The sequence below is a fragment of the Rattus norvegicus genome, chromosome 9 (genome assembly GCF_036323735.1).
Source record: "Rattus norvegicus strain BN/NHsdMcwi chromosome 9, GRCr8, whole genome shotgun sequence".
NCBI lineage: Eukaryota > Metazoa > Chordata > Mammalia > Rodentia > Muridae > Rattus > Rattus norvegicus.
This window is the reverse complement of record NC_086027.1, coordinates 18,448,309-18,463,989: the sequence shown is the minus strand read 5'-3', so window position 1 is coordinate 18,463,989 and position 15,681 is coordinate 18,448,309. Positions and strand designations below refer to the sequence as shown.

At 47.8% G+C, this 15,681-nt stretch overlaps 1 protein-coding gene across 2 annotated transcripts in view; it reads right to left on the bottom strand.

Annotated features, from left to right (window-relative positions):
• Positions 1–15,681, bottom strand: part of Rftn1 (raftlin lipid raft linker 1) — a 197,677-nt gene that overhangs the window by 35,830 nt on the left and 146,166 nt on the right. For both annotated transcript variants that reach the window (XM_063267578.1, NM_001135011.1), the window contains exon 7: positions 6,971–7,086. In XM_063267578.1, coding sequence (XP_063123648.1) covers positions 6,971–7,086 — 116 coding nt within the window. The remainder of the gene's footprint in view (positions 1–6,970; positions 7,087–15,681) is intronic.

Sequence of the window (15,681 nt, the reverse complement as noted above, 5' to 3'; positions counted from 1 at the left end):
CATCCATGTCTGGTGTGCCAGTTTCCCAGGACAGTTGGATGTTGGCAGGGCAAGTGCCTATTACACATGAAGCCCTAAGTTTACGCCCTGGCACTATGAGGTAAACTACTTAAGCCCGGGAGACTGGCAAGGGTTTTCCTCACTGGCAGAATCATATTACGTGGAACTGTTAGTCAGAGTTCTGAGAAATGTCTACCGACAAGTGGGATGTCCATAGCCACACTGGTATCTGCATGTACTGAGCTGTATTTCTGGAGAGCCTGCTCCCATGATTATGAAAGTTGGCAAATGCATGATTTCCAGGGGGTTGCAAACTCCATGACCAGATACTGCATCTGGTGGAGACAGAGTTTCCCTTCAAGTGAGGATCAGTCTCAGGTGGGGATGAGTCATATTCTGAAGGGCTATGTACTTAACAGCTCCCTGGTATGCATGTTAACTATATCTGAAAATATCTTCACAGCAGCATCTAGCTATTTGGACCGCAACTAGGTAGCATAGTCAAACTACACCAACACAGAATATTGCCAACAGAACAGCCTGTGTGACTCTGTTCCTTTTAACACTTCCTGTGACCCTTCTTTGTCAGTATGTGTAGAGCAATACAAGGTTGTAGCAGCAAGAACACAGTAGGGACAGGGACAGCTGCTGATTCTTGTCTCTCCTTTATCCCTGTTGCTAACTCTGCTGAGATCACATCATTTTCTGTACTAACTTAGGAACACATGTACCTGTTTCTCTAAGGGAGACAATGTGAGAAAAGGTTCTGTAAGTTTCCTCTATTTCGGCTGGACAATCCCTAACCTACAGCACTTTGGTCTACATAAATATTGCACCCTGCTTGGCTACATGCCTGCCTTCCCTACCCTTTTGACCCCTAGGAATGAATGCCTGGCCAGGAGAGATGTCTATTGGTCATGATCACTATTCTTCTTAATTCATTCACTGTATCCTTGGCAACTGACAATTATGAACCCAAAGGGAAGCTTTCCTCTTCCTTTGGCTTCTAGACTACAGACCCCACTACAAAATGCCATCCTCACCCCAGTAAAAAGCAGGCACTATCATTTGGACACTCATTCCCTAGCCTGGCCTTCCTCTTTGAAGAACTTGGACATGGGAGGTATGGAATTGCTAAATTGGAGGTGGGTACTTCAAAATTTACAAGACGTTGGTGATTTGCCTTCCAAGGCATTCTTAACTTTAGAGATGAGCCCTACCATCCAGAAAAGGTGTTCAGCTGTATGATCCAAGACATTCAAGTGTCATGATCACAGTGAAGTGTCATGACACTTGTGAAGTAGACACAGGATTGGATAAAAGCCAGTGTTTTTATCCAGAGAAGGAAACCAACACAGACCTGAGATTCCAAGAGCTCTGTCCAGGCCTCCTGTAAACTGTGACTTGCTCTGGAGTGGGGAGGGGTGGAGTTACCACTGGAGAGAGACTGGTATCTTACTTCCTGGTCCTTTCATAGGAATGACAATTCATAGACCATCATTCGAACCACAGGGAAAAGGCAGAGATCTCCTGCCTGTGGCACCAAAACTATGATTTTACACCAACCAAAACAGTTTTCTTGGAGAAAAATCATGGCAATAAAAAATATGCCAGAGAGTTTGAAAAGAACAAATACTGGTGCTTTTGTCAAAGCAGAAAGTTGTGAATTCTAGATGCCACTGAAATGGAAGCTATACTCTAGTAAATTCATGTGGTAAACCCTCACATGAATATTTAAAGAGCTGGTTGGGTGCCTTTACAAATGAAGACTGACACCCAGAACTCCTAAGGAGGTCACAGAGAACAAGTGAGCAGAGCTGTGACATTTAAGTCAGGGTTTCTAGATGGAAGAAGTCACTCACAGGAACAGCATCTCATGTGATCTCCCAGGACTGCCTCAAGATCTACCCGATGGAACAGAAAGCATGTCTGAAACCGATGCACAGACACACAGTGTGATCCTCCTTGGAGACAGGCAACAAGTCTCTGGGACGTGTCAATGGATACCACAGCCTTTGCAACACTAGGATCACGTGGTGCCACCTTATACACGAAACCTTCCAAGATACCAACGCTGGAGGTGAACCTTCCAAATGTAAGTGTAACTTGGACTTGAAATGTCTCAACGGAGGCAGGGTGTGAGGGGGCAGGCCTGTAACTCCATCTCAGCCCAAACACCTAAAGCTCAAGGACAGCACACACTACAAAGGGAAACCTGGTCTTGAAAACTAAGGGCTGGGAATGAAACTCAATAGCTAGCTGTGTGTTTTCTTAGGCCCTGGTTTCATCTTCTAAACCACAAAACAAGTGAACCGATAAGCTGCCCAAAAAGGTGGGGTTCTTGTTTGTTTTGTTTTAACAGAGAATTCAGGCAAGCCTTTTGAAGGCTAAAGTAAATTTTCAGGAAACTAAGTTGAACCCTTTTGAAGGCTAAACAATTTACAATACAAACTTGAGATCTGGAAGGAAGTCATGAAAATCCAGGTCGTTGCCACCAGATCTCTCTCTAGTTCGAAGAAGCCAGTACTGCATACTCTGGTGTGCTGGTGATGTGGGCTCTTCCAGGGTGCTGAGGCTGGATCCCAGAGCCTTATGCATACAGCAGGCAAGTGCTCTACCCTTGAACAGCATTCACAAGCCCTTTTCCTTTTGAGACAGGATTTAATTAAAGGCCTGGACAAGCCTTAAACTTTGTAAACCAGGTAAGCTTGAGCCTCCTGAGTAGCCAGGATTACACTGAGACCTTGGTCATACATGCTTTTTCTATCATCTTAGGTTCATATCTAGCACCAGACATCATGAGAAGCACTAATGAACTACAATACACGCTGGGGAAAGAGACCATGTTAACACTTACTGATGTGAACGAGAACCCCTGGGACAAGCCCACACACACCGGGGAAAGAGACAATGTTAGCACTTACTGATGTGAACGAGAACCCCTGGGACGAGCCCATGTCTGCAGAGACTGGCTGACTGATTAGAACTGTAGTATTGTGGAGAGCCTGGAATGTTATAGGTCTAGAGGCTAATCCCCTTATCTTTGGCTAGCTTCCTTGCCCACTTGTATTAGAACGAACATCCTGAGATTAATAGATAAAACCTTTTAAATTCTATTAGTTTACCAGGGCCCTCCTTTCCACCAACCCTAAAGCTGCCAATGCTATCACTAATAGCTGATAGCATCTTAGGCTTATACATGGGCTTCCTCTATCTTTGCTGTGACCTCTCTGGTGTACCTACCAATGCATTTTAAACCTGTCTCAATGACTTTTTTTGTCCTGTAAAACTATAAAACTTCACAAAACTGCTTTCACGTTGGAATATGGAACTTGGGATAATTTAAATCTGTAAACTCAAGCCATGGTTTCTCAAAACAGCTCCATAATAAACTCTCTCTTATTCCCTTTAAGATGAGAACTGTGGTGTTAACAGTGGCATCTGGATTCTTCTGAGCCACCACATCCAGACATGTAGACTCAAAGAGGCTCTTACCCGTCTCTCTACCCGTCTCTCTCTTTCCCTCTGTCTTGCTCTGCAATTGTTTTTTTTTTTTTGGCCAATTACCCTTGCTACTCAGACTCTCGGTTGAAAAACCCCTACAACTGTCCTAGGGGGGGCCCCTCATCTTCCTCCCAGGTACTTCAGGGCCATGACTTTACGACTAAAGGTGATACAACTATTTGGCTTTCTTTGAGATCTGGTTTTGGTATATAACCTGGCACCGTCACCCATGGTAATTCATGTAGTTCTCCTCACTAACTCCTGAGACAAAATTCCTTCTAGACTGCGACCAGGGCAGTAGGCGGAGCCTCGTGTCATGAGTGACAGCAGACAGTTGGTGGGCTACTGTTCAGTAGCAGCAGCTCTGTGCGCCAGGGCTGGCAGCCACCGGCTCTCACTGTACTTTCTTCTTTGGGTGGGGATTAGAGTCTTTACTGTGTAACCGAGACGGGCATGGGACTCAGAGCAACCCTCAAGTCTCACTCCTGAGAGCCGGTATTGTAGGTCCGAGTCACCATACCAGACTAGAGTTTCTTTAATGTCTCAGCTCTGAGATATCATTGCCAACATCCACTTATCAAACTGAAAAGCAGAAGGAGAAAGGGCGTGGTTTTCCTCTCTCTGTTGAGCAGTTGGGCTGGAACTGGAGGGCTACGCCTACACAGGTTCCTGGTCAACTTCCTGCTCTTAACAGGTTGCATTGTCTCGGGGCGGAGAGCCCAGCCAGGTTCCCTGGTGAAAGTGTGTGTGTGTGTGTGTGTGTGTGTGTGTGTGTGTGTGTGTGTGTGTATAAAAGGGAACCAAAACATAGAGATAGAATTGGAGCAAGGCTGAGGGCAGGGCTGGGAATAAAGGGGCAGGTCAGATCTCACCAGTGAGAATGGAGAAAAAGCGGACAATAACATCTCAGTTATGTAGCAGGCCTGGTAGAAATGAGGATATTCTGAAGAAACACTTGTGTTTCTCAATCAGAAACAATGGACCCCAAGGAAATAGGAATTCCCCAGGAATTTCATGCTGTGAAGGAAAAGGCCCCGCCCAGAACGGAACTTTTCTCCCAGAAAGAGATTTCACCAAAATCTCGCTTACCACTTTATAGGACAAGACTGAAACCAGGCCGTGATAGGCAAGGTGAGTGGGGTTTATTTGACTTCATAGTCAAGGCAGGAACTCGGGGCAGGAACCAGAAGGCACAATACGAAAAAGAGGCCACGGAGGGAGGAGTGCTCTTTCCAGCTTGCTCCCATGGCTTCCTTAGCTAGTTTCTTACATTTCTCAGGGCCAACCGCCCAACCATGACACCACCCACAGTTGGCTGGGCCCTTCCATCTACTATCATCAATCAAGAAAGTGACCCACAGGCTTGCCCTCAGTCCATCCTGACAGGCATTTTCTCAGTTGAGGCTCCCTTTCCTCAGCCGCCAAGTTGACAGCAATCTAACCAACACAGACCTCGCCTTTTTGATACTCTTTCCAGTATGGCCACATTGAATAACCTTCCTGTTTTTGTTTTTTTCTGGATTACACTATTAATCTGACTCTTGGAATTGGCTGATTGAGCACGGATGGCCAAACCTGGCTTGGGGCATGGATTGCAACCCGAACTTCGATAATATCTGGAGCCCAGGGGTTAGGGGCTAGCCTGGGAGGACGGTGCTGGTCATAAAAAAGGGGTCAAACAGACGCAAAGGGGAGCTGTCATGTTTGGAGCTGAGGGCTGATCAGGCACAGCCACCTGCAGCAGCTTCTCTCAGAGCGGCAATGAAGAGAAGGGAGAGTTTCAGAAGACAGCCTGTGTGTGACTGTAACCCCTGACTGGCACGCCCTCTGCCACCACCAGTGTAATGGGTACCTTAAGTAAATGTGTCCTTCCACCCCACTCTCTAAAGTCACTCACCAGCAAGATGTCTTCCCCTCTGCCTGGTAACACAACACTTCCCTCCTTCTCCTGCCAAGAGGCAGCCTGACTGCAAATACATACTGTGAGTGACCGTACAGCATGCGACCCTCCTCTTCTCAAACCTGTAAGAAGGCACCTCGTTCTCTCACGTGGGCCTGCATTCTCCTCAGAGCCCTGCCATGTTACCCACCCATGGCACCTATGTCGACAGTGCTCCTAACTACTCTAATACATTTCTTATCCAAAAGGATGATCTGCCTCTGTGTTCCCTTGAAATCCAAACGCATCACCTTTCAGGTACCTGCCCAGGCTTAAAGAGAAAAACAAACTTTCCGTAGGCCAAATAAGGGAAGGGAAGTCTTAGCTGGCCTCAGGGTAGCATGAATGGGTTCAGGCTCACCCACATGTCCCAGAGAGGGGCTGACTGTGGGCCAGAGTGGGTGTCTGATGGAGCCTCTTCAGAAAGCCAAGCCTTCTGCAATCTGTCCCCGGTGGGATGCTTACTGTGCTGGTAACAACCTCAGAGTTTCATCTTTCAACCAGCAGAGGCAATTCATCTAACGGGGTGGTATTGTGTGTAAATTCTTGGGCCTCAGAGATGTTGTTAAAGACTGAATATATTGTGCCCTGCCTAAATTTACCCTTCGGTGCAGAGTTGGGGCCTCTAGAAAGCAATCACGGTTAAATACAGCCACAAGAATGGGCCCCTAATCCATTAAGATTAATGTCCTAAGAGACATCAGAGAGCTCACTGGCTCTCGCAAATAAGCAGACTCGGAGTGAGTAGCTGTCTGAACCTTCCAGTCTCCTGCAAGGTAAAAATCCTATCTGTGGCCTTTTGTTATAGTGTTTCCAGATGAAAGGAAACTTCTAGGGTGGGGTCCAAATATTTGTGCTTGAGAAACTCTGCATATGCCCCAGACAAACGGTCACTCTCAAGAAACACTGGTCTAGTGATGGCTGGGACAGGCTTAAAACATGCATACTTCATGGCTGGAGAAAACCAAAGAGATCTTAGAGAGAAGACTATATGGGACTTGGATTGTCCTACCCAGAGCCAGTGGTTCACGGTCGTCACTCTTCAAACGTATCCTGCAGTACCTGCCACAAAACCTAACTGCGAAAACAGTATCTACCTCACTGTTCACTGAGAACTGAGAGCTCTGTTCATGTCCCCCAAGGATGGCCTGCAGGAGATGGCCGCAGAGGCTACCTCTGAAAACCTAGCACAGCTCTTACTAGGACAGTATTATGAACAGGCGTCTTCATGGCGTTTGTGTTTACAGTGATATGCAAAATAAACAGTGGGTGACTCTCTTTCTATCCAGTGGTCTGACATATGCAAAAACACACGGTCTTCCTGTAGGAAGAGAAAAGTGGAGCCCTCCAACCTTGGAGGCGGGGAGGGGGGGTGTATAAAAGGATGGAGAGGGTCCCAGGGTCTACCCAGGTGAACTCCCTTTCAGAAGAAAAGCACAGCTGGGACCGGCCTTTCAGTCAGCTGGAGGAAGCCATGAAACAGTCTCTCCCCAGACAAAAGCAGCAACAGGGCCACTCCTCACTTACTTCCAGGACTGTCCATTGTTCCACAACAATGGCGTCATAGCCCTGTGTGGTTTTGCTATCTTCTGTGGAAACAGCTTCAAAGATGAATACTCCATCTGTCAGGCCATAGAAGGAATCTGTGGAAAGAAAAACAACAAAAAAAAAAAACTGGTTGGGCGGGGGGAATGTAAGCTGTCTGTGGCAGAAGTCTCACAAACGGTAAAAATCTTTACCGCATTCATTAATAATCCCAATCAGAACATCTTTTCTGAACGTTAATTAAAGATGGCATACATAGCCGCGGAGTCTAGCCCCATCAGAATGAATGAGACTAATTTACCTCACACTTTTGAATAATATCCTTGATTTTATGAGCCCAAATTTCATCGTCGGCAATCACCATCAGATTCACGTGCGTACCTTCCTGTTTCTGCTCCAGTGTCAGAATGCACTGGGAAGAACTCGCCCAGGGCAAAACACAGCCGCTCATTCGGATTTTAGAGGAGAACCGAATTTAGGTAAAAGAACATTTTTAAAAGGCGGGACAGACTGAAGACACCAGATCTGCGCTTGACAGCTGTGCTCTGGCTGTGTTCATTCTGGGGTGTATGGGTGTGGCTGCTGTACCAAGGATGTTTCCAGCAGCCCTGTCCAGAGCCGGGGTCCAGGAGAGGGCTTCCCAAGTGATTTACCACCGATAATACTCCTGGGGCACCGCCAGACAGGAGAGTGGGTCCCGTGTATGCGATGGCTCAACAAGCCTACTTGGGATGGTCAGTGTTATGTGAGTATCTTACTGGTGGGGTCTAGAGGAGCACAAGGCAGAGTCTTCCACACAAACATGTGCCTTAGACTGTGGTGCAGTCTGTCCTCCATTCATTTAGAGGAGACTAAGGGAAAGGGGAATAATTTAAATGCTGGTGGCCTGACTCCAGGCACAGGTCCCTTTTAGAGATGGTCGTCTCACCTGTGAAGGTAGGATCTGGCCGGATGACTCTTTTTGCCCTACAGAATCTGTTATGCAAACACTGTTCAGTCACAGTGAACTGCTGAAGCCCTGACCCTCAGCTTAGTCTCTGGAAGGTGGAGAAGCTCCAGGGTGCTCTGCTAGTCCTCTTACTCCAGATATGCACAGAGGAAGTTCCAGGCAAGAAGAGCCACCCAACTAGAAACAGAACGTGCAGGCACTTGTGTCATGGGTTTCTAGCCTCAAGAAACAGAAGAACCATATGCCTACTTATCATTGCAGCTACCTCCCCACGCCACCCAGCTTTGTGGACATTCTGAGATTCTGAACTCAGGTCCCCACCTTTGCAAAGCAAAAGCTTTGGCCATCGAACGTTCTCTAGCAGCCCTGTTCAGTAGGTTTTTTTAAAAAATATTTTATAAATGGAGCTTATTAAAGATAAGTATTCTCGATGGACTCTGATCATTGTTATGACAGACTAAAAGAAACAAGATGGGAGGGTGGCAAAAAGATGGGCTTTCTGGGGTAGGTACTTTGGACTTGGTTAAATTGCTCTCTATGCTGTGCAGATAAACCTTCTCTGAACACAGTCCAAGTTCCTCCACCCTCGTACCTCTGCAGGCACCGGACTCTATCTTTTCAAAATTTGCCAATTTGATAAACAAAAGAAATTGATGTTTTCTACATTTACTAGCCATGGAAAATTGACATCCAGTTTGGGTTGTATTGGGACTTTAGAGTTTTTAGTATCAAGAAAGAATTACTAGGTAAACATTAAACACAGCCCTTTGTTTATTTTGGTTGTTGTAAGGAACTTTCTCCTGCTGCTGACTTTTTGGTTTTATTTGTGGAGAACACGAAGGCTGCATTCTGCTGTGTGCTGACAGTTTTGAGCCCTTTCCTTTGAGACTCCTAGCAAACACTGGCACTTTACCAACGTCAGAGGGAGGCACAGGCTTTCTGGACGGTCTCCCTTCCCTTTCTGTAATGGAGAAAATTATCGTTCTTATTACAAAATGTTCTTTTCAAGCCATCATTGAAAAGGACCAGTGGGGCCTGGGGTCTTGCTGGACAGCCACCTAGTCAGAAGAATGGTAAGGTCAGGCTCTGTAAGAGACTAGTTCAGCACACGGCAGAGTGATGGAGGCAGACACCTGAAGTCAGTTATCTGCACATACTCCCCATACACAGACAGCCCTCTCTACACACACACACACACACACACACACACACTCTCTCTCTCTCTCTCTGTCTCTCTCTCTTTCTCTCAGTCTCTGTCTCTCTGTCTCTCTCTCACTCTCTCTGTCTCTCTTTCTCTCTGTCTCTCAGTCTCTGTCTGTCTCTCTTTCTCTCTGTCTCTCTTTCTCTCTGTCTCTCAGTCTCTGTCTCTCTTTCTCTCAGTCTCTCTCAGTCTCTCTCTGTCTCTCTCTTTCTCTGTCTCTGTCTCTCTCTTTCTCTCTGTCTCTCTCTTTCTCTCAGTCTCTCTCTGTTTCTCTCTGTCTCTCTCTCTGTCTCGTCTGTCTGTCTCTCTCTGTCTCTCTCTCTCAGTCTCTCTGTCTCTCTCTGTCTCTCAGTCTCTGTCTGTCTCTCTTTCTCTCAGTCTCTGTCTGTCTGTCTGTCTCTCTCTCTTCTTCTTCTCCTCTCTCTCTCTCTCTCTCTCTCTCTCTCTCTCTCTCTCTCTTTCTGTCTCAGTGACCACAGATGATTTGGGGCTTTAGTTACAGGCACTGGGGGTTGCCGGACCTGGGTGATCAGAGTCACAGACTCTCAGGGCAAGGACACAGGTGTCAGGGTAAGGCAGTAACTGCTCCTCACTGCAGAGCCCTCTCTCCAGTCTCAAGTTGCAGTTTGCTTTTTTTTTTTTAAATAAAAAATATTTAGATTAATAAACTTTAATGAAAAAATCAAAAAAGTGGCCATGAGTGGTGGAATTAAGTACAATTAAAATGTTTTTTCAGTCCTCTTGTAATATTAATAAAGGGAACAACATGGGTAAGAGATTATACAGAAAGAAGAACTTCCTTTGTCTTCTTCTGCGTGCCTCTTGAAGGCATATGCTCAGAGTTTTAGTGAAAACGGGGCACAACACAATAAAACTAACCTTCTTGAGTGATGCCTGGAAATGAAAGACTGGACCTCAGAAGGGCAACTGGAAACGCTGTGCTAACCCCACAGGACCTGCTCTCACCCCGCTTCATTCTGACAGCTACTGAATCTGGCCATTATAGGCCGGCCATGCTCTGGAGAGCTGGTGAGCAAAATCCAGTCCCTGTAAGCTTAGAGCTTACCACAGTTGAGGAGAGAAAGTCAGAACTGACAAACAGAAATGTAAAGTGGGGTTAAGGAGTGAAGGTGGAGGCCGTGGGGGTGGCTGTTTATAAAAGGGGTGTTTAAACAAGGACTCCCTGTTCTGAGGAGAAACATTATGTCAGCTAACTCCGTACACATGACACCATCTGAAAGTGTCAATCAGGGACTGTCTAGGTCAGGCTGGCCCGTGGGTGTTGGGGTATTAGCTTGAATACACTGAGAAGAGAAGAGGTGCATACTGTGGGCAGCATTATTTCCTAGGCAGGGAATCCCAAAATGTATGAGACTGCAGTAACCCGCAAATGAGCACAGGCACGTGCCGATTCTGTTCTAGGCTCTTCGCTGTAGACGTGTGCACTGTGACTACCTGCTCTGAGTTCCAGCCACCTCGACTCCCTGGTGAGCATGGACTGTAACCTGGCATGGTGAGCCCAATAAACCTTAGGGTGCTTTGTCTGGTATGTTATTACGACGACAGGAAAAGACACCAAGACATAACTGGATGCACTGAACAAGTAGGTCATGTGGATTTATATGGTGTGTGAGTTCCTGGCTGGCAGAAAGGGGGCAGCCTGCACACAAATTCAGAGTTGGGGTGGGCAGTCAATAACAGATGAACTGCATGAGAGATTTGGGGCTCAGGTGACTGGCAGGAAAAGAACAGTAAACACACCTCTCCACGTGGCTCAGGTAGATGAAACAGAGGGTAAGATGCAGAGCCGGGAACCGTGTGTGGTTGAACTTGACCACCTATGACTCCGTTACCACTTGAAAAGAAGATGCCTTAGGTAGCCAGTTGGGTCCAGAAAGACGCTGCCCCAGCAGAGCCAGTGAACTGTGGGATGGTTTGTTACACACTGTTACTGTGGCAACTGCTAACTGACTAACAATGCTCACTCTGGATCAGCTTGGGGTTAGTCATTGTCTTCAATAATAAAGATGTTTGAACAGCCTGAGTGGGCTATGATTATGAGAGCAATTCCTAGAGCATCAGGAGCTGTGTCTGTTGGTACCAGGAACTGGCTTTACAGTTGGTTGCAGATTGCATCCGAACCCAGTGATGACGGTGACGTCACCCATAGGCCTACGCATCTGTTGCTGTGGCAATCGCCATACATTCCCAGCATCCATCTGGTCTACCTCCCAACTTTACCTGTGAGTGGTGAAGTCACAGCTTAAATAAAAGGCAGACCCTTTCTGACCTTTGCCCCTTCTTCTCTCTCTTTTCCCCATTCATCTCCATCTCCCACAGTAAACCTCTCTCGCGTGGAACTGAGAGCGGCCTGGTGTGGTCTATTCGCATGGGAGTCGCGATGCTGTCGCAACAGTGTCCGCACTCCGTTTTCACGAAGTCTCACACGAGTGAGCCACTTCCTACTTATTCTGCAGCCTGGAGTATACCAGGAAACCTCCTCGGCGAGGGCCACGCTTTCAGAGTTGTCCCTGAGTGTTAGCTTGCTGGCGTCCAAAGGCCGTTTAACACAGATAACCAGGGAGAAGCATTCTGCAGCTGAACAGCCTCATAGCTACCCTCCGGCCCCAGGATAAGCATGGCCCAAGGTCCAGTCAACTTTAAGTCCTCAAAGATAGGAGAGCACAGTACACAGTTTCTCTAGACCTCGGTAAAATGTCAGAAGTGGCTCTTTTCCTCTGCGGGGTCCATTTCTGTGGCGTCAACTAACAGTAGACATGTAATCTGTGTTGAATAGGAACCCCTCCCCTTTCGCCGTTATTCCCTAAGTGATGTGGTATAGCACACCACTTGCTCTGCATCTACACAATATTAAATATTAAACGTCATCCTGCAGGGATTTAAAGTGCACAGGGGGCTATCCGTAGTCAGTACACGTGGGCATCCTCCGATCTGGGCATTTGGGAAGTCCCTGAACCAAATCCTGAAGGATGACAACCATCTGCTTTCCAAAGCCTCTGGCTATGTCTTCTCAGTGGACCCCCATCCCCCCACTCCCTACCCCCACCCTGGCCACCCTTTAAATGCACACACTGAGCTGTAAGTACTAAAATGCCCAATTCAACATAAGTCACATGACGGTCTTTAGACTGTCAACAGTGCAGCAGAGTTGAGACCCGAAGGTGGAGGGGATGAACTGGCTCCTCCAGATGTCCCCCTCCCCTGCCATGTATCCTATCCCCCACATTTACCACCCAGACACTGCCTGCCTCATCCCTGCCCCTCAGGCCTGCTGCTCTGCCTTGCTCTCCTGAGTGTACAAGGCTGCATCACCTACTAGTCTACAACAAAGCAAGTTCAGGATAGCTGTCAAAACCTGGCCATCTGTAACGGCAGAAGACGTCAGTGAAGTCTGGAGGTGGGCTCTTAAGGAGCCACTGTTTTGATGGACTTGTCTCCTCCATCTTTTCGCCTTCACCGTGCAGCCTCCCTGCCATGTGTGTCAACCCGGGTGTAAACAGGACCACTTTCAGAGTGAAGCTTCCTGATGTGAAAAGGTTAGCATCCTCCATGCTATGGAGTGCACTCTCTCGTCACTGTGTCTTACTAAGATGCTCTCCTACGGTGCACAAAGGCTACTGCTGGGGTACTGCATACATACTTGATCCTGACCTTTTGGCAAAAGGCCACTGTGACATTCCGAGCTTGGGATGTGCAAGAAGGACATGGAAAAAAGAACTGCCATCTCTAGAGGTAAATCCTGGGTCCAGTTCTGTTCTGTAGACGTATAGACCACCAAGTGCACATCCAAGATCGGACTGCGGTCCTGGGCTGTACGGTATCTGGGATGTGCACAATCGGACAGGTGGACAATTCAGTTAGTCTACTCTTTGTAGGTTTATAAACTACAGCTATTTGATTGCTCTTTGGACAATCTAGGTTAGGGCTCAACTGTCCACATTCAAAGGACAGTTTGAATTCTACTTCATGTTGATTTCTGTTGATTCCAGGCATGGCCCCAGCCAGCTCTCTAACTCAGTAACCATGCCTGTAGGGTGGTTATGCTGTCATGTGATCTCCTGTAGGGTGGCTATGCTGTCATGTGACCTCCTGTAGGGTGGCTATGCTGTCATGCGATCTCCTGTAGGGTAGCTATGCTGTCATGTGATCTCCTGTAGGGTGGCTATGCTGTCATGTGACCTCCTGCAGGGTGGCTATGCTGTCATGTGATCTCCTGTAGGGTAGCTATGCTGTCATGTGACCTCCTGCAGGGTGGCTATGCTGTCATGCGATCTCCTGTAGGGTGGCTATGCTGTCATGCGATCTCCTGTAGAGTGGCTATGCTGTCATGTGATCTCCTTTAGGGTGGTTATGCTGTCATGTGACCTCCTGCAAGCATAGGCACTGTTGAACTGCTGCCTGCTTTTACCTCCCCCACCTCCACTCCAGCCCTCCCTGGGATCTGGGCCTGCTACCTTCCTGCATTCTTGTTTAGAGGCCCAGTGAAGTCCCTTCTGTCCTCAGGGACTAGCCTTCAAGTTCAATGCCTAACAGACCAGGTAAGGATTGTGATGAAACACCCCAACTAAGCAACTTAAGGGTGTGTTTGCCTTAAGGGTCAAGGTTACAGTCTAACATTAGGGGGAAGTCATCCCTGTAGGGGGAAGTCATCCCTGTAGGAGGAAGTCATCCCTGTAGGGGAAGTCATCCCTGTAGGGGGAAGTTATCCCTGTAGGGGGAAGTCAGTCATCCCTGTAGGAGGAAGTCAGTCATCCCTGTAGCGGGAAGTCATCCCTGTAGGAGGAAGTCATCCCTGTAGAGGAAGTCAGTCATCCTTGTAGGGGGAAGTCAGTCATCCCTGTAGAGGAAGTCAGTCATCCCTGTAGGAGGAAGTCAGTCATCCCTGTAGGGGAAGTCATCCCTGTAGAGGAAGTCAGTCATCCCTGTAGGGGAAGTCATCCCTGTAGGAGGAAGTCATCCCTGTAGAGGAAGTCAGTCATCCCTGTAGGAGGAAGTCATCCCTGTAGAGGAAGTCAGTCATCCCTGTAGGGGGAAGTCAGTCATCCCTGTAGGGGGAAGTCGGTCATCCCTGTAGGGGAAGTCATCACTGTAGGGGGAAGTCACCCCTGTAGGGGAAGTCATCCCTGTAGGGCTTGAGGCAGATGCTCATAGAATATCCTCAGTCAACCAGCAAAGAGCAATGGAAGCTGTTCTGCTCCTTTTCTCTCTGTTCTAGAGCCTTGGAAGGATCTCAACCCAGTGAATGGTGCCATTCCCAATGCACAGGTATTCCCACCTCAATTAACGTAATCACAGCGATCCCCCACAAGCATGCCCAGAGACATTTCTCCCGGCGCTTCCAGATATCATCAACCTGACAATTGAGATTAATCTGAGATTAATCATCACAGGAAGAAACACTGCGTGTGAGGCACCCTGTTAGACGTGGATCACGGTTTCCCACTCAATCCTCCCACAAGGAGTAAATCATCACTCCTGTTCAGTGTATGTAGGGGGAAGGCCACAGAAGTTAAATGAGGGGTAGAGAGATGGCTGAGCAATTAAATCAGTTCACACTTTTCACCCATCATGCACGTCAGGTGGTTCACAACCGCCTCCAACTCCAGCTCCAGGGGATCTGATGCCTCTGTCCTCTACAGGCTTACACACACACACACGCACACGCACACATGCACACACATACACACACACACTCACTCACACACACTCACCACTCACACAGTCACCACACACACACATACACACACATACACACTCACTCACACACACTCACAACACACACACATACACACGCACCACACACACACCACACACACCACTCACACAGAGTCACCACACACACACACATACACACACATACACACACACGCACACACATACACACACACTCACTCACACACACTCACAACACACACACACCACTCACACAGAGTCACCACACACACACATACACACACACATACACACACACGCACACATACACACACACACTCACACACACTCACAACACACACACACCACTCACACAGAGTCACCACACACACACATACACACACATACACACACATACACATACACACACATACACACATACACACACAAACCCACACACAAACACACACACACAACACAGCACACACTCACTCACATACACACAAACACACACAACACACACACACTCTATCCCTTGCCACCTCTCTCCTCTTCCTTTTTTTCTTCTTCCCACTTTCTTGACACCTCCTAGCTGGGAGAACCTGTTTCCACAGCTATCCCACAAAGACATGGAGTCCCTAGCTCACACGGCTGCTTGGGGCTTGCAGGAAGTGCTGTGTTTCCACTGAAGGGAGAGGCAGCAGCTGGTAACAGAAAGGGGCCATTGTACTTGTGTTTCCTGTGCTGTGAGCCTAAGGGACTTGGAGTTAGATCCCTGATGGACAGTAGGGATGGGCCCAAACAGATAATAAAGACAGCAAATGTTCCTCTTCCCTGAACTCACGACCCGAGACAAGGCCTAGCCACCAC